At 33.3% G+C, this 25000-nt stretch overlaps 2 protein-coding genes across 4 annotated transcripts in view; both read left to right on the top strand.

Moving 5' to 3' along the window:
• The window catches only part of LOC144977894 (uncharacterized), a 28529-nt gene extending 19919 nt beyond the window's left edge, over nucleotides 1-8610 (top strand). Inside the window, exons 8-9 of the mRNA XM_078923305.1 lie at nucleotides 3821-3943; nucleotides 7610-8610. Of these exons, the coding sequence (XP_078779431.1) occupies nucleotides 3821-3943; nucleotides 7610-7815 (329 nt within the window). The 3' untranslated portion in view covers nucleotides 7816-8610. The remainder of the gene's footprint in view (nucleotides 1-3820; nucleotides 3944-7609) is intronic.
• A 6489-nt stretch (nucleotides 8611-15099) lies between these two features.
• Nucleotides 15100-25000, top strand: part of LOC144977895 (uncharacterized) — a 32759-nt gene continuing 22858 nt past the window's right edge. For 2 of the 3 annotated variants that reach the window (XM_078923306.1, XM_078923308.1), the window contains exons 1-3: nucleotides 15100-15217; nucleotides 18179-18279; nucleotides 20404-20571. In XM_078923306.1, the coding sequence (XP_078779432.1) occupies nucleotides 18216-18279; nucleotides 20404-20571 (232 nt within the window). In that variant the 5' untranslated portion in view covers nucleotides 15100-15217; nucleotides 18179-18215. The remainder of the gene's footprint in view (nucleotides 15218-18178; nucleotides 18280-20403; nucleotides 20572-25000) is intronic. The other variant, XM_078923309.1, reaches the window with a different exon arrangement.

The following is a 25000-nucleotide window of genomic DNA, read 5'->3' on the forward strand; positions in this document are numbered from 1 at the left end:
GTGAGAGACTGTAAAAACTCGATTGTTTTATGATCTTTTCAAGCAAGTCCCAGACTAAACCCACGTCCACTTTGACCGGAGTTTTAGCCACTTGTGAGGGTTGGACCACATCGTTCAGTCTTAGACTAGTTACTAAGGTATCCTAGCGTCAACAAGATAGCAGCCATTGTTCTGAGATTGAGAGAGATTCGATTCGGAAAGAAAATACTTTATGTTGGTTAGAAAGATCCCAGAAAAGTAGAGATCATAGAAAGTACACATTTTTTAAAGTAGAATCAAAAAAAGAAACAAAAGCGAATTTGTTTTTTTTCTCGTGAATTGCCAATAAAAAGTTCGATCGAGACTCCAGGGATTCGCTTCAAAGACCAGGACTGATTACAAAGTTTAATGCAGACAATATACCAATCTTTCACGGGTTTGGATTTATTAAATTATCATCATTATATCTTTAGTGCGCCAAATATATCACGAGATTTCAAGTTATTGCGCGATAAAAAAAGAAATTTGATAAATCCAAACCCGTGAAAGTATACAATTATTCCATCCCTCAAAGTAGTTTTCTTAGAAATTTAATTTCATAACTAATAATGTGTAAAAATGCTTCATTATTCAATGAATTCAAGTTATCTATAGGTATGGATGGTTAAAGCCATGCCCATAGGAAATCTCCGACGAAACGTCACAAATGGATGCCAATTTGATACTTCTAATGGCAATTTTTAAAATGATCATTAAACAAAGAAAAAAGACATGTTTAGACACTAACCAAGGAAATGGTTTTATGACACTCCATAATAATATTTTCAATTTCCTCAACACAATTATTCAATTTTGGTCCAAAATGGTATTAAATACTCGAGGTGTATGGTTTCCTATTGAATCATCGCATAGTTCAGTGAAAAGGAAAATATCAGAAAAGTAAACATGATTTTCAAATAAGTCAAGATAGAAGTATATTCTATTTTAATTTAAAGTTGTCAACATCAGGAACATCACATTGTTGCGTCCTATTCCCCTTTGTTTTGATTATCTAAGTAACGAAAAGGTTAAGGCGACTACAAGCTCAGATCTCCGCGGAGCATGAGAATTTATTTTAAAAAGTGAAGGCCGAAAGTCACGAATATTTCTCTAAATAACTGCTTACCTTGACCTTCAATTTAATTTGTTTACTTATATCACGATTACGTCATAAGCGGTCATTCAATAATATTGTCAGCTTACTCGTTTATTCTTATTAAAGACTACAAAGGAGGCGTAATGATTATTGCATGTTCCCGTTAAGAAGAGTGTGTACTTGTCCTTAAACATTAATAACAAAAATAATTCAAATTATCCAATCATTGTGACTTTAAAATCGATAATCCCCCTCTATCCCATTGCGACATAAAACAGTCTTGTAACGACTGGCCATACATGTATTATTGTCTGTCTTTATTCCATTGCGACATAAAACAGTCTTGTAAAGACTGGCCATACATGTATTATTGTGTCTTGTCTTTATTCCATTGCGACATAAAACAGTCTTGTAAAGACTGGCCATTCATGTATTATTGTGTCTGTCTTTATTCCATTGCGACATAAAATAGTCTTGTAAAGACTGGCCATTCATGTATTATTGTGTCTGTCTTTATTCCATTGCGACATAAAATAGTCTTCTAAAGACTGGCCATACATGTATTATTGTGTCTGTCTTTATTCCATTGCGACATAAAATAGTCTTGTAAAGACTGGCCATACATGTATTATTGTGTCTGTCTTTATTCCATTGCGACATAAAATAGTCTTCTAAAGACTGGCCATACATGTATTATTGTGTCTGTCTTTATTTTGTTCTTATTTACGAAAATATTCCATAAAAAAAACAACTGCCTGATCTGGATAAAGTTAAATGACCTCCAACGAGCCCTCACTTAAATACAATAAACTACATTTTTGTTCTATGGTATGCAACATGCTCCTTACGAGTCGTACAACGTTCTATACAGGAACAGAGTAAAAAGGGTCAAATCAAAATACATGGGATCGAATAAGCAGTCAAGACTTTAGATAATCACATTGACCACCGGGATAGAGGCAACTCAAGAAGGCGGATCTACAGATAATAAAAATGTGTTTTACAATCATACATAGTCTGGCGGCTATGGACTCCTAAAATTTTCTATTTTTTATTCTCGAATCCTCCAATGCGTTTTGATCCCTGAATCGATGATTGATCTCAGACCTGCTGCACTGACTTCAATAGTCATGACATCTTTAGAAAAAAACTTGTTTTTGATAAAATTAGGAACCAGTTTATTCCATTGAGTGAAAAATAAATTTGCTTAGAAATCAGGACGTGGCGTAGAGGATGCCATTCTGCGGTTTACAAACAACATCTATAGGCACCTAGATCACTCTAAGAGCTATTGCCAATTGGATTTTGCAGATATTTCTTCCGCGTTCAATACAATGTCTTAATTTAAACAAGTATATAGTTGCTTGGGTGCTCGATTTTCTTACAGAGAGAGCACAGTATGTTCAATTAGAACAAAACACATCTTCCTGTATAACTACAAATATTGGTGTTCCTCAAGGTTGTATATTGTCTCCTGTATTATTCACGATATACATGAATGACTGTAGACAGTCATACCCTGAGCGTACCTTTAATAAAGTTTTTCATTTTTATTTCAGACCACAGTTTCTAGCAGCTTAGTTATATCAAAATGGAGAGATCGAATGGTGGTTAAAACTCTTGACTTAGAAATAATGAATGAAATATATATATATATATATATATATATATATATATATATATATATAATTATATATATATAATATATATATATATATATATATATATATATATAATATTAAACTTGATTCTAAATCAAACTCATGTAACACACAGTCCTTACGATGACTTAAAAGGCCTGAAACATCGATGTAGACTGACTCCAACATTGTGCTAAATACTAAAATAATAATTCGCTCCATTGCTACATGTCGAGCACTATTCGTACCATAGTTGTATCCAACACGATTCAATATATATATATATATATATATATATATATATATATATCGTGGCAGATAGAGTATCACCTTTATCTATAAAATGAGAACAAGTGCAGGGTTAAGTACAATGGTTAAGAACAATTGGGAAGAGGGCTATTTTGTATGTTTGCATTTAAGTTTTGTGAGACGGTGTGTTTGTGTGTGTGTGTGTGTGTGTGTATGTGTGTGTGTGTGTTTATGTGCTTAAATTAGAATAGGAATGGGATGTGATAGGCTTAGTTTTCTTTAGATTCTAGCCTGCTGCAGGCATTAAATTGACAGCTAAAGATTGATTGGACTTCTAAGGTTCTTGATTTAAACCAATTGAAAAGATGGCCATTCGTGTCCAAACAGTATTATTCTGGATGGAAGCTGGTGATTAATTTCAATTTTAAACGTAAATTTTAATTTACAATTTATTTTGTTCCTATTGAGGAGGATGTGCATTGTTTCTTAATAGTGATCAACATAAATAATTCAAAATATCCATTCAATTTCAGTTTATAATCAGTGTTCCTCCTCTATTTTATTGCGACATAAAACGCCTGATCATACATGTAATATTGTGTCTGTCTGAATATTACTATTATTATTATTATTATTATTATTATTATTATTATTATTATTATTATTATTATTATTATTATTATTATTATTATTATTATTATTATTATTATTATTGTTATTATTATTATTATTATTATATTATTATTATTATTATTATTATTATTATTATTATTATTATTATTATTATTATTATTTCTTATTTCCGAAAATATTCCAGAAATAAAAGTTCCGCCCGATGACAAAAAAAATAAAACTGGATTGAATATTGGATACTATTGGATACTCGTTGCTGTATTGGCTTTATACCAGACATGTGGCGTATGTGCGGCCTGTTTGAAAGGTAAGCAATCAAAGTAGAAATGTTTCCGAATGTAAATGTACACGTATAGAAACATAACCTGAGATTTTATATGGATAGATATATACCCGATTTATACAAAGAGATTTTTATGGCGTGATTAGAGAGCTAACCTGTATCAATGATCTCGCGAGTTATGTCCGAAGGGTCGCTCATGCCAAGCTGGTTGAAAGTAAGAGGCCAGAATAAGTTTGTCCTACCCTCACTCGGGTAGAGGTGGAGCGTTAGGATGACAACCCATGTTCGGAAAACAAAACAAAACGCAGGAACATCTACTGATAATATCCAAAACTGTTGGCAGTAGAGTTGTAGACCGCGTTGTTGGCTTGATGACCGTGGAAGGTCAAGGTCGAATTAACGCTTCCGGCCCAAAAATTAGTCTACTGTCACTAAAACAGAAGAACAATGTTGCCTATCGCAATCTAAGATCATTATTCCAATTCAAAATAAACTGGCCAAAATACAGAAAGAAATTATATAAATACAAGCTAGAATTTTTTTGGGATACCTGATTTTCGTTGGATTGAGCGGGGAGAAACCTACTGGGAAATGGAAACTAGATTGGTCATGAAGATAGGATGACCAACATAGAGATGGGTCTCAACTTATAATACAAAATTCATCCTGATAATTTAATTAAATGGAACTTAATCAACATAAGACTGCTTTACTCAAGATAGATCAAACTGTCTGTCTAACTTTCTATGCCCCAACTTAAGATGGTGAAGATGGACAAAATGACTTTAATGAAGTATGAAAAATTCTATGTCATGACTTACTCAGTTTAATGGGTGACTTTATTGCAAGGACCAAAGACATAAATAAAAGGGGAAAAGAACAATATTCAAGAAAGAAACAGGACAATGATTAATAAAGAAGCAGACTATATAAATTCTGTAAAAAATATGACCTCACTATTGGGGGTACTATAATCCCACATATGCTAATTGAAAACATGACTTGGACATCTCTTCATCACATCTTTATAAACTGAAAATTGTAAAATAGATTACATAATGTAAGACTTTTTGAAATGGCAAATGAAGGCATTGATCATCACTTAGATGACATTGAAACTGTATACATTGGTTAGCAGCCTAATATGTAGGACGTGTTGTGTCCCCCTATATTTCGTCTTACAATTGTAATATTTCAACACCTTTTGGACATTGTATATGTACAATTTAGTGAGTTATCTGTGGTTATATATATATATATATATATATATATATATATATATATATATATATATATATATATATATATATATATATATATATATATACTATTAAAGTAAACTGGAATTTTACCATGGAAAAGGGGAATCATCTTATATATCTTCACATCCATAGTCTGATGACCTTGATTTTAAGATTTCTATTTACATTGATTTGGTCCGAATAGCTCTGTTGGAAGATCACTTGCTTCACATGCAAAGCCTATCTAGAAACTTTGTCCGAATTCTTGGTTGTTTATTATTACAGTAAAATTGCTTTGCAAACTCATATTTCTAAAATATTCAAAATGGCAATTTTTACTTTAAAATGTAAGACCCATGTTGGATATTGATATAACAAAAAAAATTGTATCTTCTCTTATACTTTGTCCAAGAGATCAATATAATGTCCTTTTGGCTGATTGCCCCAGTACACTCGATGGACTGCAGAAGATTAAAAAAATAAGGCAGCCAGTCTTGGTAATCTTATAACTCTCTCTCTCTCTCTCTCTCTCTCTCTCTCTCTCTCTCTCTCTCTCTCACACACATTTCTTCTGCTTTACATGGCCATCACTGACACTCTTTTCACTAATAATAATAATATTAATGGTATAGATTTATAGTGCGCCAAACATCCCTTCATCAGGAGGGCTCTGGGCGCATAACATAGATTAACTTAATCATTAAGCCCTAACACAGTACGCAAACAACGTTAATTATACACATAATCAAAAGAAAGCCTGTCGGAATAAGAATGTCTTCAATCGACGCTTGAATTCCTCTAGTGAAGACGAAGAACGTATCTCTAGTGGTAGTAAATTCCACAACCTTGGACCAGAATGCTGAAAGGCGCGTTCACCAGCCTTCACTCGACAGCGGGGTGTTTTCAATTTGAGGTCGTTCGTTGATCGAAGCAATCGCTGTGGGTTATACCGTTCAACGAGGTTTGAGAGATATGCTGGTGTCGAGCCTTCCAGGCATTTGAAAACGATAGTTGAAGATTTATATTTAATCCGCTGGTCCACTGGCAGCCAATGCAGCTGCTGTAGTAATTCGGGAGCTGCAGTTTTCCTGTCTTTCTGCAGTACAACGCGGGCTGCCATGTTCTGTATTTTCTGGAGTTTATTTATTTTTTCCTTTGTGAGACCAACGAACAGTGCATTGCAGTAGTCCATTTTCGGGAATATCAAAGATGTTTCCAATTTTTGCAAGTTTCCCTATTAATAGATGGTCTGGTTGTTTACAGAATAGAGTACAAAATTATTTTATAGGCCTATAAAAGTTTTACTAATGTAGGTCCTTCTTACATACAAGACCTTATTGAAGTCTATACATCTAGTCGTGTCTTAAGATCATCAGAATCTTTTTTTCATGAAGTAAATGGACGGCACTGATAACTTTAATTAAAACGCTTTTAAATGTACAGCTCCAAGTCTCTCAGTTTTAGAAAAAAAATCTGCTGATATTGATCAAACATTTATGAGGCACCTTAAGATTGAATTATTATTATTATTTTATATTATTATTATTATTATTATTTATTATTATATTATTATTATTTATTATTATTATTATTATTATTATATATTATTATTATTATTATTATTATTATTATTATATTATTATTATTATTATTATTATTATTATTATTATTATTATTATTATTATTATTATTATTATTATTATTATTATTATTATTTATTATTATTATTATTATTATATTATTATTATTATTATATTTTATTATTATTTTATTATTATTATTATTATTATTATTATTATTATTATTATTATTATTTATTATTATTATTATTATTATTATTATTATTATTATTATTATATTATTATTATTATTATTATTATTATTATTATTATTATTATTATATTATTATTATTATTATTATTATTATTATTATTATTATTATTATTATTTATTATTATTATTATATTATTATTATTATTATTATTATTATTATTATTATTATTATTATTATTATTATTATTATTATTATATCATCATTATTATTATTATTATTATTATTATTATTATTATTATTATTTTACTATTATTATTATTAAAGTCTACCTCGAAGAAAAGTACAAGAAATAAACCATCCCAAACAATCAGTCAACCAGAATTTTTAGGATTGTTTTTTTTTTCTTGTAATTTTCTTTTTTTTTTTTTGTCTGACACCTTTCAAACACACTTGTCCGGTTCTTTTAATGATTCTTGCCCTAAGGATTAAACGATTATTGTTGACATTACTGGACTGTAAGAAAAGTGAAAATAGGACTAAAAATGAATTTATGAGACAATGACCTGAACACCACAGGTTAAGTGAGTGACAGAAAAATAATCAATCGGCCAAAAATGTGTTTAACAATGTATGAGGCCAATTCTTTAAAACGTATTTATTGTTCATTTCTTTCAGGATGCAAACGAAAACACACGGCTGTGACGGAAGAAAGTACAAAGTCAACAAAGTCAAAGTCCACATCACATGGCTCTCGACCGGTTGAACAACATGCTGAAACATTTACGGAAGAATCCGATATGTATGGTACTGATCTAGAAAAAGAAACTGAATATGACGATTTCGATGACACCGATAGTTTGGATGGAGGAACAAGTGTTTGAGTTGTAGTACATTCGATCCTGATTCATACATTTTATATCGACTTAGAAATTACCTGTCTATGTTAGTACTACAATCACCAATGCTCTACAGTACAAAAACAAAAAACCCCATCCATATTTTGACCTCACCCTTTAATCACCAACTTAGAATAAAGTATTCAACAGGAGACTTAAAATAATTCTTAGGTTTGAGACTTGATGAAAAATTATTAACGACGTATCACTAAAATGCGTTTTTTGGTTGTAAAGTAGTAATTGCTCGTTCAATCCCAACTAAATGGCATATCATTGAGTACAGTATTCACCTATTCCGCATGCTAAAACAATCGTAACCAACCGTAGTTTGTGTTAATCTATGGGTCGTCCATTCACTCAAAAATTACGCCCCAATACAAGGATGCAATTACCAACAAAAGTGAAAATTCAATTGTCGATAGTATTTCTCAAGGAAAAAAGTGATTTTGCTATTGATGGATTGTTATCATCATGGAAACATGGCCTGGTACCTTTCAAAACTTAGTTTACGATAAGGTCGTACTATGAAATAACAAGTTTGAAATATTTTCACCAGAGATCTTATCCTTCTAGTATCAATCGATTTAAATAAATCTCAACTTGTCATAACATCATAAATCTAGGACTTCAAGAGAAAACTAGGTTCGAGAGTTATTGGCAGACTCAGGTTTGAGAATTATATACAAGATGAGGATCATTTCAATCGATCGATAGTTAAAGAATGATTCGCCTGGCCCAAATTTGAAAAATTAAAACAAAAACAAAACAAACATACCCAACATTTTTAGAGTAGGGCAGAATGAACAGTAATAATCTCAAAATAGAAGAAAACATCAGATGTACACAACCACCAAAATAGAAAGCATCAGATGTTTCAAGTACACAATCACCAAAATAGAAAACCTTAGATGTATACAAGTGTCCAATTACAATGATAATTTGCCATCATAACTATTGAAACTACTCAACTTTCTCATTTTTGATGGTCGTCGCCATGTTTTGTGACGTCATTTTTGGCAATTATCAGATCACGTGGCCCTCTCCATTGTAAAATCGTCACATTCCTTACTATACTATGAGCTTTTTTTCTTATTCAGATCTGTTTCGTAAATCACATCATTTTAATTAAAAAAAACATTTACATTTATTTCAACTTAATACTGTTGTAAAGCTTATTTTGCCGTAGGAAATTTATGTATAGAACTTGAGTGTCAATATTAACTTTTTGTGTGTTGGACAACTATAACGTTTTGGGAAAAATTCTGAGAATATTGATAAGGCAATTGGTTCAATGTACATGAATTGTCGACGTTTTTCTTCGCAATTCATCTATTCACTGTGTTTTACATTCCCGGATACGGTTAGTTTCTTTCACAATCTCAGAAATATTTTCCATAGGACAACGCTGCCCAATTCTTGAGTAATCTTAATTTGCCCTTAGTGATAGAAGATATGCCGATTTCGCTTTATTGTATATGAAGAAACTACCCTTGTCCAGTTCTTATCCGGACATTTTTCCAATATCTGTTGATCCTTCTCTTCATATGGTGTCTCTTTAGCAAAGTTGTCGAACTTTGAAAATCGGCTTTATAAACGAGAAACTATTAATGATCCTATATGATTTGAAAAATAACGTTTCAAATGGTTGGATTGAGAATAGCTTGTTTGTTTTGATAGTATACTTCAAAGAAAGAGACCTGCTTCTGCTTAAGACAGTTTCCTGTTTTAATGGTTCAAACAGTGTAGAATGGTTCATTACGGTTTTAACAAACACGTAACTGCTTGTGCATGGAATTTGCCAGGCATAGCAACAAGTTTGTTTTTTTTTTTTTTTTTTTTTTTTTTTTTTTTTTTTTTTGGGGGGGGGGGTTTGGTTTAAAAAAAAGAATTGCAAGGCGCAAAGCCATAGTAATTTGAATCATCATTCCGCCGATGTTGTATTTTGTAGGTGGTGTTACATGATTACATTTTATCCCAAAAACGCCCATCCAATTTTTTTTATATATATTTTGCAATTACACTGACAAAAACATGATTTTAATTGTAACAAAAATGTGAAAAATATATTTTTATGACTTTTAGCCAAAAGATACAGAAATAAACAGCACCGCGTTTGTTGTTTGCTTCATTTTTGTTTGCTTTGTTTTTGTTTTTTTTGACCAACTGATATATAATGAATGGACTTTAGTCACAACGCGTTTAATCAGCCAGGACATAACAATGCTGCCCTAGCCTAAAAAAACATTTAAAATTAGCAAAGATAACAAACATGAGCACTTGAATAGGAAGTGGGAAAAGAAGATTTCTTGTAAGTACAGCTACATTATAATAGGTCGACTTTGGGGTCAGGAATTTCTGACTATCGATTGTTGAAAATATTTCAATCCTCACGATGTTTGAAATAATGTATTTGACGTATATCATATTTGAGGAAAAAATAAAACTTTAAAACAAGCATGTTGGAATTGTTGTGTTGCTATGAATAGGATTTTGCATATAATTGTTTTGTCTATATTCTAGATGTTTAATGGCCTGTAATGCAATCAGACGCTTTGCAGAGTCTTGACATGTTATGGGAAATATTTGGAAATATGGCTCATGAAATCCTGGGTTACATTAAGGCATGCCCATTTGGATATCGAGAGTGCTTACACAGACGCATGATCAGCGACGTGGCATGGTTACACTATAAAGATGTGCCAGACAAAAATGGCTTACACGTGCTATATTTGTAAATATAAAAGAAAGGAAAATACTTACATACTTGTCAAGTAAATTTGCATGGTAATGTTTCTATCCCTGCAAAACTTTTCAATAGTTTGATTATAGAAATCACGAACGAATATACTGATTGGAGTTAGTATACTGAGGGAAATGACTAAAAGATACATGCAGACATTGAATGCCAATCCAACAAAGGGTAATTTCAAAAACTTGAGTACAAAGCGTAAGAATGTAAACAGCCCATGGCCTACTAAAAGAGTACTATAGTTACGTCATGAAACAGACCCATTCCACTTCGGAAATCAAACATGACACCATACAAGATCTCTCTCTCTCTCTCTCTCTCTCTCTCTCTCTCTCTCTCTCTCCCTCTCTCTGTCTCTATCTCTCTTCCCCCCCCCCCATCTCTCTCTATCTGTGTGTGTGTGTGATGAACACGCGCGCACACACACAGAGTCAAACCGTGTTTGGTCAAACACACATATTCACGCGAAGATCATGCATATAGCATCACTATCAAGAAATGTTTGACGTAACTCGTTTACATTCCTTCATATCAATTTTTGCATGAATAATAATAATAATAATAATAATAATAATAATAATAATAATAATAATAATAATAATAATAATAATAATAATAATAATATTAATAATAATAACAATAATAATAATAATAATAATAATAATAATAATAAATAATAATAATAATAATAATAATAATAATAATAATAATATATAATAATAATAATAATAATAATAATAATAATAATAATAATAATAATAATAATAATAATAATAATAATAATAATAATAATAATAATAATAATAATAATAATAATAATAATAATAATAATAATAATAATAATAATAATAATAATAATAATAATAATAATAATAATAATAATAATAATAAATAATAATAATAATAATAATAAATAATAATAATAATAAATAAATCTAAATACAATAATCACGAACAAATGAGAGAAAACAAATCGATTGTTAATAATGATGATATCGAAATATAAATATCGAAGTTACATACTATGACTATGACGTAAATTACCAACATTAGCTATTATTCCCCAGAGTTGGAGCATAAATTTCTCGGCACCTGAGGCGGGTTTTTTCTCGCACCTGAGGCGGGCTTTTTCTTGTATTTGAAGATGGTAAAAATTCGAGCCATTTTCTCAGGTATTCAATGTGACAACACTAATAGTAATAGCCTTAAATGGATCCAACAAAAATCCGTTCCTTGCAATCGTTTGAGTGGGAAAACCCAGTCACTCGCTCAGCCATAGTACACAGTCGCTGACAGTCATCAACAGATTGTGTGAATCGGGAGAGAAGCGTGGATAGAAGGCATTATGACAGAAAGGGAGTCTGTTTCGGACCGTTGATAAAAGGCGGTATATACCATTTTTCAGTATTACATATTTTTTAAAATGCTTTTATCCATTTTTAAAACACGGATGTGGTGTCAGGCACCATTTGAACTAATAGAGCCACGCCCCTGCGCATGATCACATTAAAATAGAAAGCTTTCCTGAAGTCGCAGAATAAACCCACCTTATTTCCGATTTAGTTCTAAGTGACTTTTTTTTTCTTTTCTTAAGACCTGAGAAACACCACAAGTGGTGAAATAATATTGTCAGTGATGGCAGGGTGTGTGCGGACGGAGCCGATGGTCTCGAAGTTTGCTACGTAAAATTCTTTTTTACGCGATGCAATGACTGGTGCGTTGTTGGTGAATCTGTGGGAATGGGAACGACGACTGTGCTAAAATCAAAAATAATAAACTAAAAGGACATAAACTAAATACTTTTTATACCTTTGTCAATGTCGTATGGAGTCGCTCCGTACCCCACCTTCCGCTAAGAGCATTGTCACGCCTTTTGAAAACAAGGGATGTAATCTGTTCAAAATAATCACCATAAATAATGCTGTTTTCAAAGAGCAATGTCGGAAAGTCTGAAGACTTGGTGGTAGGTTCTATCTTCTTTGATTGTCAACACCAAAATAAGGATCTACCAATCCAACGTCCGCTCTGATCTCTTGTATGCAGCAGAAACTTGGAGAATGAACTAAAAGATAGAGTCGCCTCAGAGAGTTTGAAAGATGCTACAGATGCAGAATCCATTACCTTGGTGCAGAATAGCATATCACCAAGGAAGAAATACTCAGGTGCAAAAATGCAAAATGTAGTGGATGAAGTCAAACACATACGATGGAAGTGTCTGGGTCAAGTTTTCCGAATGAAAAAGCCTTACACAGCACTAAGGTTGTCCTCACCTGGAAAAAGAAGCAAAAGTAGACCTTTGGGCACGCACCTGGAGAGCGGTCGAATATGAAATCTTAGCAGGCTGTCCCAGGACAGATATGCGTGGAGGAACTTTGTTAGCGCCGTATGTTCCACGAAGAAGAAGACATTGGTAAGGTATGAGTTGTAATACATATTCATGTATGACTTCTTTGGTGTTTTAGCTCCAGTTTGTGATGACATCATTTTGAGATAAACATATACACGACTGCCTTTGTTTAACCTACGTGTCATGACATTTAAACATTAACTCTTGTTTAAATTTTCCAAAATATCACAAAAATATCACAAACAATGTTAAATAGATTATTGACTAATGTAGTATCACAATTCCATTGATTTCCATTTATAAATTGAGCAGTTAAACGACTGAGGTTGATTGCTACAGATCTTTATTAATCCAAAGCTGCCTATACTAACATTTTGCAGAGAACGTTACTGAAGTGGTGAGGATCGGTCTTATATGCTGCCCCTATCACATGAGTCTTAAGAGGCAGCAGGCGCACAATGGAACTAGTAAATGCCTTTACTTCATATATTGAAAGATTTAACAAATCATACGTATCACGCAACACTCATTACATGCCACGTATCTATCACATGATAATTCTCATTATACGTAAAAGTAGTGCCGCTATTTGATTTCGATTGGATGCCATAGTGTAAACGTGTCGTAATCCATATAGAAATCAGATAGAGGTTCTATTTTTACTTCTAATGGGATTGGCCATGTGATAGATACGTGATACGCCATGCAAGATTGCCTGAAACGTACAATCTGCCAAATTTCTCTTGAAACAGAAATTACGAATAGCTGAGATTCACATATAACTAGCTGCGGCTTATAATGCGATCTGATGCCAGGGGCTAATTGTGAAACATATAAAGATCTTGTGGTTCATACAAATCTTGAAGCTATAGTAGCTGGTTCTATCACCCCTGGTGCCCACTTCCTCTAGTCATCGGTATTTTTCTCCTCTGGTGCCCACCTCCCCTAATCTCAGGTTCACTCGCCACTGGTTCCCACTTCCCATAGTCTCTGGGTCAACATCCACTGGTGCCAATCCCCAATAATTTCTAGTTTACTCCCCGCTGTTACCCACCTCCCATAGTACCTGGTTCACTCCCCATTGGTGGTCACCTATCATAGTCTCTGATTCAATCCCCATTGGTGCCCACCTATCACAGTCCCTGGTTCACTCCCCACTGGAGTGGATTTCGATTGATTTCAGTGGATGGGTTCACATCGACGTTAACTTATTTAGAGGTCTGATAACCCAATTCATAAAAGATCTAGGCTCTTTGTTGTAATTTTCATAACAAAAAGCGACGCAAAATATTGTCAATTACAGCAATGTTAAACTAGGCGCATAATTGCTTATGCCTTATATTTCTTTTTCAAATAACCATTCCATTTGTTTCATTTAAAAAATAATATTCAACCCTCAATTCCATACTCATTGGTGATTATCACTATAATACAATGAATGAAGGATTGTACAGCTTAATTTTGACATATAAAGCCCCTAACTGAACACAGTCATCATCATCATCATCATCATCATCATCATCATCATCATCATCATCATCATCATCGTCGTCGTCATCATCATCATCATCATCATCATCATCATCATCATAATCGTCATCATCATCATTGTCGTCATTATTACTATTATTATTATTATTATTATTAGTATTATTATTATTATTATTATTAGTAGTAGTAGTAGTAGTAGTAGTAGTAGTAGTAGTAGTAGTAGTAGTATAGTAGTAGTAGTAGTAGTAGTAGTAGTAGTAGTAGTAGTTGTTGTTGTAATAGTAGTAGTAGTAGTAGTAGTGTAGTAGTATGTAGTAGTAGTAGTAGTAGTAGTAGTAGTAGTAGTAGTAGTAGTAGTAGTAGTTAGTAGTAGTAGTAGTAGTGTATTTACTATTTCTATTATTATTATTATTATTATATTATTATTATTATTATTATTATTATTATTATTATTATTATTATTATTATTATTATTATTACTATTATCATCATTATTATTATATTTTCGTGATGATAATTTATTATTCGCTCTAGGTGCATTGAATTGAATCATTTTGTATTTTCCCATCAATGTTAGTCGATGCCATTGATAAATGACGTCATCTAAAGATGAGATAAAGACCCGAAAATGTGTCAGTAAAAACGAAATGAAAAATCTTTTAACTCAAAAATTTAATGTTCACTTCCGTCGTTTGCATGTAGTGAAGCTTTCTTGTAGAAGTATTTACCGAACATCAAGGTTATAATTGATTTCATTCCAAAATGGATGAAAATGAATTCCATGCAGATGGGCTGCTTTGGTATGTATTCTGTTTATGAAGATGAAGTGCAGAAGTTTTGAAAATACGGTGATGATAAACCTGAAGTTTTCGGGAGACCTTTCGTCTGAGGGTCCTCGATGTGAAGGAGCTGCTTCGAAATTCCCCTTTTTTTCTATGACTATTACTGCACGGCTAGCAGTTCGATTCGGAGTTGTTGTTTTTTCTATTAGGAATAGTAGCGGGAGACCTTTCATAAGCTACTACATCCCAAGTATTCTTGTTTTAGTAGGTTCTTTGAGGGGGGGAAACTTTTCTTTTTAAGTCTCCCCCCTCCCAAACCCCCTACATTAGAACTAGAACTTCTAGTAGGGGGTTTGGGAGGGGGGAGACTTTAAAAAAAGTCCCCCCCTCTCAAACCCCCTACTAGAACAAGAATAATTGGGACGTCGTAGCTTATGGAAGGTCTCCCTTAGTAGCAATACTTCAACGATGATAATGGCGGCGGAGAACCAGATCAAAGGTGATATTAGAGAATTTTAAACTTTTATCAATCGATCAAGCTTTGTTCTACAGCTTTTAAAATGCTACTAATAATTGACAAATTATATATAAATTACGTCTGATCAAAGACCCCACGGGTATGAAGTGAAGCTACCTCGAGGAACGTGCCAAAAGTCTCACGGAATTCAATGCTGACTCAAGTACTGGGTACAATTTTGGTAAAAATCAGGGAGTCCTTCCATTGATCCGAATTTGTTTCAAAATGCTGCTAGCCGTGCAGTAATAGTAATAGTTCCTTTGCATCGAGGACCCTCAGGCGAAAGGTCTCCCGAAAACTTCAGGTTAATCACCACTGTATTTTCAAAACTTCTGCACTTCATCTTCATATTGAAGGGTAGTGCAGAGCAGTCCTTGGTTTTTTTTTCTATAAGTGTTATGGGTCGTAACCATGATCCTGGGGGTCTTGTTTTTTCTTTTAGGATTAGTTAAAGGTACTAGGTATTCTTTTTTCTTTTCGTGTTGGTTAAAGGAATACTTGAGCCTGAGGAACGTGCGGAAGGACATTTTTTTTTCAAAACCTGCTTAGATGTATTTTTATCATTATGAGAAAACAACAGTTTTTTTTTCTTTCATATAGTGACTTATATAGTAAAATACTCATCATATTTGTCTGGTAGAACAATACCAAAGGCATTTTGAAACTTCAATCAATGTTCTCCTGTTATTCAGATAGATTTGTTAACTCGTTTTACATCCGTGTGTGACTTGATAGGTATTGAATGTCGCCTTCTCAAAATAAACATTACATCTCGTAGTCTCCCCTAATGCTCAACTGGCAAGCACTCACTTCATAGCAAAGGTACTTGATTGAGGCTATGTGGTGTTGTAGTATGACACTCGCCCTTGGATTGGAAGTTCCTGGGTTGGAGTCCCACTCCGAGCAGCGTATAGTTCACTTCTTGGAAAAGGCTCTTTTCTAACATTTTCTCGTCGTACTCAGGTGTACAATGAGTACCTGACCGTTAAAAGCGTTGTCGATGTCGAAAACAGGCGTCATGTTGGCTAAGGTTTTAGCACCTTTAGTAGATATTGATCTATATAAATGCTCACATGGTCAAGTGCATTCAAGCTTATTCCAAACGGTTACACAGCTGACTTGTAAAATCCTTTCTCTTAAGGGGCGGTTTGGGTCTAAGTAATAGTAAAATCCTTCACAAACATTATTTTGAGATTTTGGTGGAAAACGATCTTTTATTATCTTGGAATCAATATTATTGAAGTCCAACTTCTCACAATAGACTATAAAGGCATGAAAAGCAGGTTTGAAAAGGATATAGGTTGTAAGAAAAGTGTGAAAAACGGACAACTATTTTGCTATTTTTTCAATATGTCATTTTTTTAGGGCAAAAGGATACTGTATCAAACATTCCTTAGAATCTATTCAATGGACTTGTCTGACAATGTCCACAATTACCAAAGAAATAATGTAGTATGTCACCATGGAGATATTTCTTTGATAATGGATGTGTATCTTGAATTATAATCCAAATTAAACATTTTTAACATCAATTATGTGATAAAAGTTTGATTCGCAACTTTGTACTGTTCTGAATTTAAAATCCCATAAGTTAAAGCTGTAAAATCTCTCTATGTTGACATCAAATGCCACAATGTTGATGAGCGGGAAGAATATGGAGGTCATTACTTCATTAGTTTTTTGTGGAACGTTGTCACAATAATGACTGTTTTTTATATCAGACCCCCAAATCAAGACGCAAAACGCGTATCAACACAGATAATGTATATTTTCACCAAAAATGTTGTTTTTAACCAATAATAACGATACAGAATTATTAAAACCGCCCAATATAAGTAATTAATTATTTTTTTATAAAAGACCCAAACCGTCCCTTAACGGTTTCCGCAAAATGATCCAGCAAAACGGATTATGTGTCCGCCTTCATGTCGAAAATCAACGCTGTAAAATATTCTCTGTACAAATTTGACATTTTGCGAAGTCCCTGTTTTAAGAGTTCTTGCCGAGATAAGGGTCATTTAAATCGATCGATATTTGAAGGATGAGTTTTCTGGCCAAATTTTTTAATATGAGTTTTACGTAAGTAAAGTCAGATTCTTATGTCAACTGTGAGCGAAAAATGCGAGGATGGGTGATCTTTATTGACGAATTATATTTAGTTTATTTAGGCTATATAATAAGCAAGATCTCTTCATTATGAAACCAAAAGATCAGTTGCACACTGTATATATCCAGTCCTCAATATGACTGGTTTTACACTTCCAGTGATACTGGAACCAGTATCTTGACATCACACCTTTATCTCCTATTGATACGTTTCTTTTTGTTTTTATGTTGAAAGGACGCCAATTCTATACGCTCAAGTATTATGTTATTTTTCGACAGTTATCCTATTTTTCACAGTCAAAAGTTTTTAGTAGCTTACCGTAAAGTTTATCATCGATGCCGTTTTTTATTTACAGAGTATATTGTGTCCATTGTCAATCCATACAAAGTTCAATGAAGTTTGTGAACATAGCTTTGGCATTCATCCTTTTCCGGTCACTGACGGTATCAGCTTTAGGTAAAGAAATTGATTTTGTTAATCGAATTTTTACTTTGTTTATGTGAAATAAAAGTGATAGGAATTAAGAAATTTAAGTATATGCAATGTGTGAAATTGTATTAATTCTCTCCCATCACGAAAAGAAATGAAGGCCAAGATTCATAATTTTGGCTATGAATTCAATTTCTAACACAAAATTCATCCCGACTTATAATCGTTTTGGGACATGAGTCGTGTAAGTGTTGCTGATGGTTTGGGACCCTTCTTGTTAAGAACGAGGAGCACATTTAGTTCACAATGATGATGATGATTGATGATGATTATAATAATAATAATAATAATAATAATAATAATAATAATAATAATAATAATAATAATAATAATAATAATAATAATATATAATGATGATGATGATGATGATGATTATTATTATTATTATTATTATTATTATTATTATTATTATTATTATTATACACTTTTATAGAGCGCACGGCATCCTCAACCATGAGGCTCTTGGAGCTTTACATCAACGAAAAACAATATAGAAATTACTTGACATAAAAAAAATAGATGTTTTCAAGGATTTCTTGAACACAGACAATGATTTGGACTCCCGGATGCTCTGTGGAATGAATGGTGTTCCATACAGACGGACCAAAATGAGAAAAGGACTGTGTTCCCGCCTTTGTATGAATGCGTGGGATAGCCAAACGGGTGGTGTCATGGGATGAAGGCAAAGGTCGGGTTGTCGAATATTTATTTAGGAGAGCGGCAGTGTTTTCCAGACAACAATAAACTAGGGCACGTGCTTTGAATTTAACCTTATTCTCAACAGTATAATCTTTGAAGGAGAGGTGTGGCAGAGTCAAACCTCTGCCTTTGAAAGACCAATCTGGCAGCATTATTTTTGACAGTCTGCAAATCTTTTTTTACGAGACATCAAACAACAAATCATTACAGTAATCCAGCTTTGAAAATAAAACAGAAACGACACGTTCTTGGTAACATCCTCAGAAAGGAACTGTCGAATAGCTCCATTTTTGTTTCAAATGACACATCAATGAATGGATCAATGTATGAATTTCATGGTCCATCAACAATTCCGAATCTAAGAATGCTCCACGATCTTAGACCTTGTCCACAATATCAATTGACACCTATTTGGAGTTCATGGGTTTTATCCATATCTTTAGCAAAAAGCCAGCGAGCATTACAATAAAATTGTAGCAGAAAACTGGGTCAAACATATGCGAGGAAATATGTCAGCCTTTTCCCTGACAGTACAGAGTAAGAATGTTATCATTTGGTTTTGACACTTTTAATGGAGACGGATCAAACAACTGTGTAGAAATCTAGTCGGCCATTTCCTGACAGTACACAGTAGACGTCTTATCATTTGTTTTAGACATTTTCAAGAGTATTGGCTCTAGCAATTATGTGGAAATCTAGTCGGCTATTTCCTGACAGTAGATAGTAGGGGTGTTGTTATTTGTTTTTGACACCTATATGACTATTGGCTCAAACAACTGTGTAGAAGTCTCGTCAGCAACAGTACAATCAAAAACGTAGATTTGTGCACAACTGAAGGAATTGTCTTCCAGCCACTGCTAGATTCATCAAACCAGAATTTGGCGTCTCGTAGTAAACAAAGATTTTAAATTGCGTTGCTTTGCTTTTTAACCTGTTAATGTCGCACTCTGGAAAGACACGTAGTCAAAATTTGGGCCAAAAAACTCTCCCCTTAAATATTGATCGATTTGAATGGTCTTATAAATTGGTAAATATTTGAGGTTTGAAGAGTTTTCTGGGCAAATCTTTAAAAAATACTTCAGAGTGTTACAATTAACCAGTTAATAAAACGATTTTTTGTTTGTTTTGTATTTTAAAAAGTTTAACGGCAGTCTATGAATTGTTATTTATAGTACAGTGAACTTATAATCTTAAATTTCATTATTGTGAAATGCTTATTGTATGATTGTTTGAAATTGGTTACGACCTTTCTAGTCGACTTTTCTGGCTAAACTTTTCTAGACGTGTTTTCAAGAGGAAAACAGAATGTTTGATAAGGAATATCTAATCTAGTCACTTCTTTTTTCTTTATATGCCCAATACATCACTATTACTGATTTATTTGCCGCATAGATGATGAAGATTGTAAGAATTGGAAACGATTTGAATCTGAGACAGAAGTGAAATATTTGAAAGTTATTATGAATGCCAAGTATTGGGAACTCGCCAAAGTACATTGTCAAGACCTAGGAGGACAACTGTTGATCATTCGTGATGATTCCACGGCTGATTTTATAATCGGTAAGTTGAAAAGGTAGACAACATAAAAATGACTATTATGAATTATTGTAAAACGGATGTTTTCCATTGCCTTCCAGTTCAGACTTTAATGCCTTACCCAAAGCATCAATATTTGGTCCATTACATATCGCTGTCCAGTGACGTGAAGAAAATAGACGAAGAAAAATCACCTTTTGATACCCGACGACAAATGTAACAAATATTATGAAGTCAATCATGATGGGCACGATAGAATGTCACGCAAGAAAACCAAGAAGGGTAAAAGAAAAGACAGAAAGGACAGAACTAAAGAGATCACCATAAGAAATATGGCCAGAAAACTAACCATGTGTGCCCGAAATGATATAGCGCCATACGGTTGAATCATCCATCAGCCGAAAAGATCTCAACACGGAATTCAAACAACTACCCAATATATATATATATATATATATATATATAAACTAAAACAAAGCAACCTAATTCCACCAATGGAAGCATACTGATGAAATCGTTAAATGGTTCAAAACCATTCAAAACAAAGAAAGCTGCACTTTAATAACACACAACAACATCGGATACAACATGTTACGGATACACAGAGTCCTGGATATAGCAAAAGAGACAACAATACTACATAATTGTGGTAAATTCTTGATTCTTTTCCCCATTGTTGTTGTCAACATCTAGACCACTCATCGAATCCATTTTAAAATAATACAATTAAATAGATAGATAGAAGGATAGGTAGCTGAATGTATGGATAGATAGATGGATGGATGGATAGATAGATAGACAGATACATAGATACATAGAGAGGTAGATAGATATATGGGGAGATATATTGATAGGTAGAGGGATATATAGATAGATAGATAAATAGATTGGTAGACAGATAGATGGATAGGGAGATGGATAGATGGATATATAGATTTAGATAGACAGATATATAGTTAGATTGATTGATTGATAGATAGATAGGTTGATAGATGGATGGATAGATAAATAGATATATATATATATAGAAACATAAATAGATGGATGGATAGATAGATCGAAAGATAGATAGAATAGATAGATAGATAAATAGATAGATAGATAGATAGATAGATATATCGATAGATAATGGATTTATATATATATATATATATTATATATTATATATATATATATAGACAGATAGATAACACAGAGAGAACGATATATATATTATATATATATATATATATATATATATATATATATATATATATACATATATATATACATATATATATACATATATATTATTATTATATATATATATATATATATATATAATATATTGGTTTGATTTACAAATAAATTGATAGATAGATGGATAGATAGATATATGGAGACATAGATAGATAGATAGATAGATATATAGATAGTCAGATAGATAGAGAGATGGATGGATAGATAGATAGATAGATAGATAGATAGATAGATAGATAGATAGATAGATAGATATATAAATAGACAGATAGATAGATAGAGAGATAGAGAGATAGATAGATAGATAGATAGATAGATAGATAGATAGATAGATAGATAGAAAGATAGATAGATAGATAGGTAGATAGATAGATAGATAGATAGATAGATAGATTGATTGATTGATTTATTGAGTGACTGATTGATTGATATATACTTGATTACCAATGACTTTCTTCATAATAGGAGGCGATTTTAACTTCCCAGGTTGTGACTGGAAAACTACAACATTAAAAAAGACCCCCTTTGCACAGCTACACGATGATTTTTTAAAATTTCTTGAAGGTCTCACTCAGCTCATAGAGGAACCAACTCGCATGGGCAACACATTAGATTTAATGATCACCGATAATTCCAGTTTTATAAACCATGAAGTTATCATCCCAGGCATCTCATACCATGATGCAGTTTTAATCGAGATTGACATAAACCCGAAAAAGAATGTACAGAAACAGAGAAAAATGCCTCTCTTCAGAAACTGGAAAGGCCCGGGAAATGAAATACCTGAAACAGCAAAAGAGCATGTTAACATGCCAACACTTCGCCCTTTAGAACTTTGGTAAAAATTCAAACACTTTCTAGAGAAATGAAATATTTACCATATACCGCATAAAAAGTGTAAAAACAAAAACAGACTACCCTGTGTCACTAGGTCAATAAGGAAGATGATAAATCAGCATGACAGGTGTTATAAAATGTATAAAAAGACGAATGATCACAGATACAAAGAGAAATACACTGTTTTGAAACATCTTGTACAAAATGTGTGGTGGCAAAATTATTGTAACTACACGGAGGACATGTTTAGCCCTGGTGAGAGCGGAAACCAATTTACTGGTATGAAAAAATTCTGGTCATACATTAAACACAGAAAAATGGACAGAAATGGGATAGTCTCAATCAATGACAATGGAAAGTTCCTCACCTCAGCATTTGACAAGGCAAAAGTCCTGAATGCCCAATTTTAGTCTGTCTTTCTAAAAAGCAACCTTTAACACTCAAACAAATTTCAGAAAATAACATAGAGGAAAGACGCATCTACGTCAATTAAAAACAGCCTGTGATAGAAATCATAAAAGTTACGGAAGAGGCATTGAAAACCTCTTCGAAACTCGGATCTTGCAAAGGCTAGTGGACTAAACAACATCAGAGCAAGAGTTTCGAAAGTGCTTGCAGACAACGTAGCACCCTTTCTCCGTTTGATTTTCCAGGGAACTATGGACACTGGTGAAGTCCCACAAGATTGGAGAACAGCTAATGCTGCTCCCATTTATAAAATGGAACAGAGAACGTTTCCTTCAAATTACCGCCCAAGGTCTCTCACATGTATCTCACGCAAGCTTATTGAGCACATCGTTGTCAGCCAGATAATGAAATACACAGAAAGGCATGATATCCTCCAGCATGGTTTTAGGTCCAGGCACTAGTGTGAAACGCAATTAAACAACTTTAGTGATGACATTTCAAAGTCTTTTGAGAAGCACCAACAAACTGATGTACTTATAATGGACTTCTCTAAGGTCTTTGATAAGGCTGACCGCAACATAGTGTACCTCAAGCGACAATATGGGATAAATGGAAAAAGCATCAAATGGATTGACTACTTCCTGAATTGCCGTACCCAATCAGTGAACATCGATGGCGAATCATCCAAGTCTGTCCCAGTTGAAGCTGGTGTTCCTCGAGGCTCAGTCCTTGGTCCCACTCTCTTTCTTTTTTATATTAACGATCAGGAGATGCTCTTGAATAGCAAGTCCGCCTTTTGCAGATAACACAATAGCATATGTGATACTAAAATCACAAGAAGACGAAACACATCTGCAACACGAAATCAAGAAATTTGCGGCTTGGGAACAGAGGCACCAGGTGGAGTTTCATTCAGATACATGCAATGTCCTTCCATCTCTAAAAAGAAATCTCCAATTCCGTTGCAATAATAAGCTACACAATCACACCTTAGAGCACATTACATCAGCAAAATATTTAGGAATAACAATAAAATCAGATATAACCTGGGACAACACATCAACAACATCACAACAAAAGCAAATTGGACCCTAGATTTCCTCCAAAGAAATTAATTTAAATACTAAATTAACAAGCCTAAAATAATCATCTTACAAGTCATTAGTATGACAATAAATTGAATATGCATGCACTGTTTGTGACCCACACACAAAACACTTTGTTGATAAAATGGAGGCAGGACAGAGACGAGACGCTCGTTTTGTTAGGGGAAAATATGAGAAAACATCAAGTGTGAGCAGAATGATTGATAAACGTGATTGAAAGACACTCCAAACTAAGAGAAAAGCCTGATCATGATGTATAAGGAAAGAATAACCTGGTGCCTATATCAAAACCTGACCTCCAAACACTGACTCGAAAATCCAGGACTTCCCAAATGGACAGTTTCATCCCCCTCTCCCCACCGACATCCACCAAAGTTCTCAGAATCTTCTCAATTGTGCTCAAAACCGTCACAGATTGGAACAATTTACCACGGAAATTTACATCTGCACTCACAATAGATTTATTTTCAGAACTTCTAGATGAAGATGGATATTTAAAGGAAGATTCAGAGATGAAAAAGAAGAAGAAGAAGAAGAAGAAGAAGAAGAAGAAGAAGAAGAAGAAGAAGAAGAAGAAGAAGAAGAAGAAGAAGAGGAAGAAGAAAGGATAAGGAGGAGGAGAAGTAGATGAAGGTTAGAAAAAACACGAGAGAGAGAGAGAGGGAGAGAGAGAGAGAAAGAGGGAGAGAGAGAGAGAGAAAGAGAGAGAGAAGTTTGAGACTATGGAGTTGAAGTAGGAGAGGAAAGAAGGACAAAACAGTCAGTAGAAGAGAGATCGATAGACGAAAAAGGGAGGGAAAGAGAAAGAGAAAGAAAGAGGGAGAGGGAGAGAGGGAGAGAGAAGGAGAGAGAGAGAGAGAGAG

Source organism: Berghia stephanieae, chromosome 8, assembly GCF_034508935.2.
Source record: "Berghia stephanieae isolate SIO BIC M18660-M18661 chromosome 8, UCSD_Bste_1.3, whole genome shotgun sequence".
In the NCBI taxonomy this organism is placed as follows: Eukaryota; Metazoa; Mollusca; class Gastropoda; order Nudibranchia; family Aeolidiidae; genus Berghia; species Berghia stephanieae.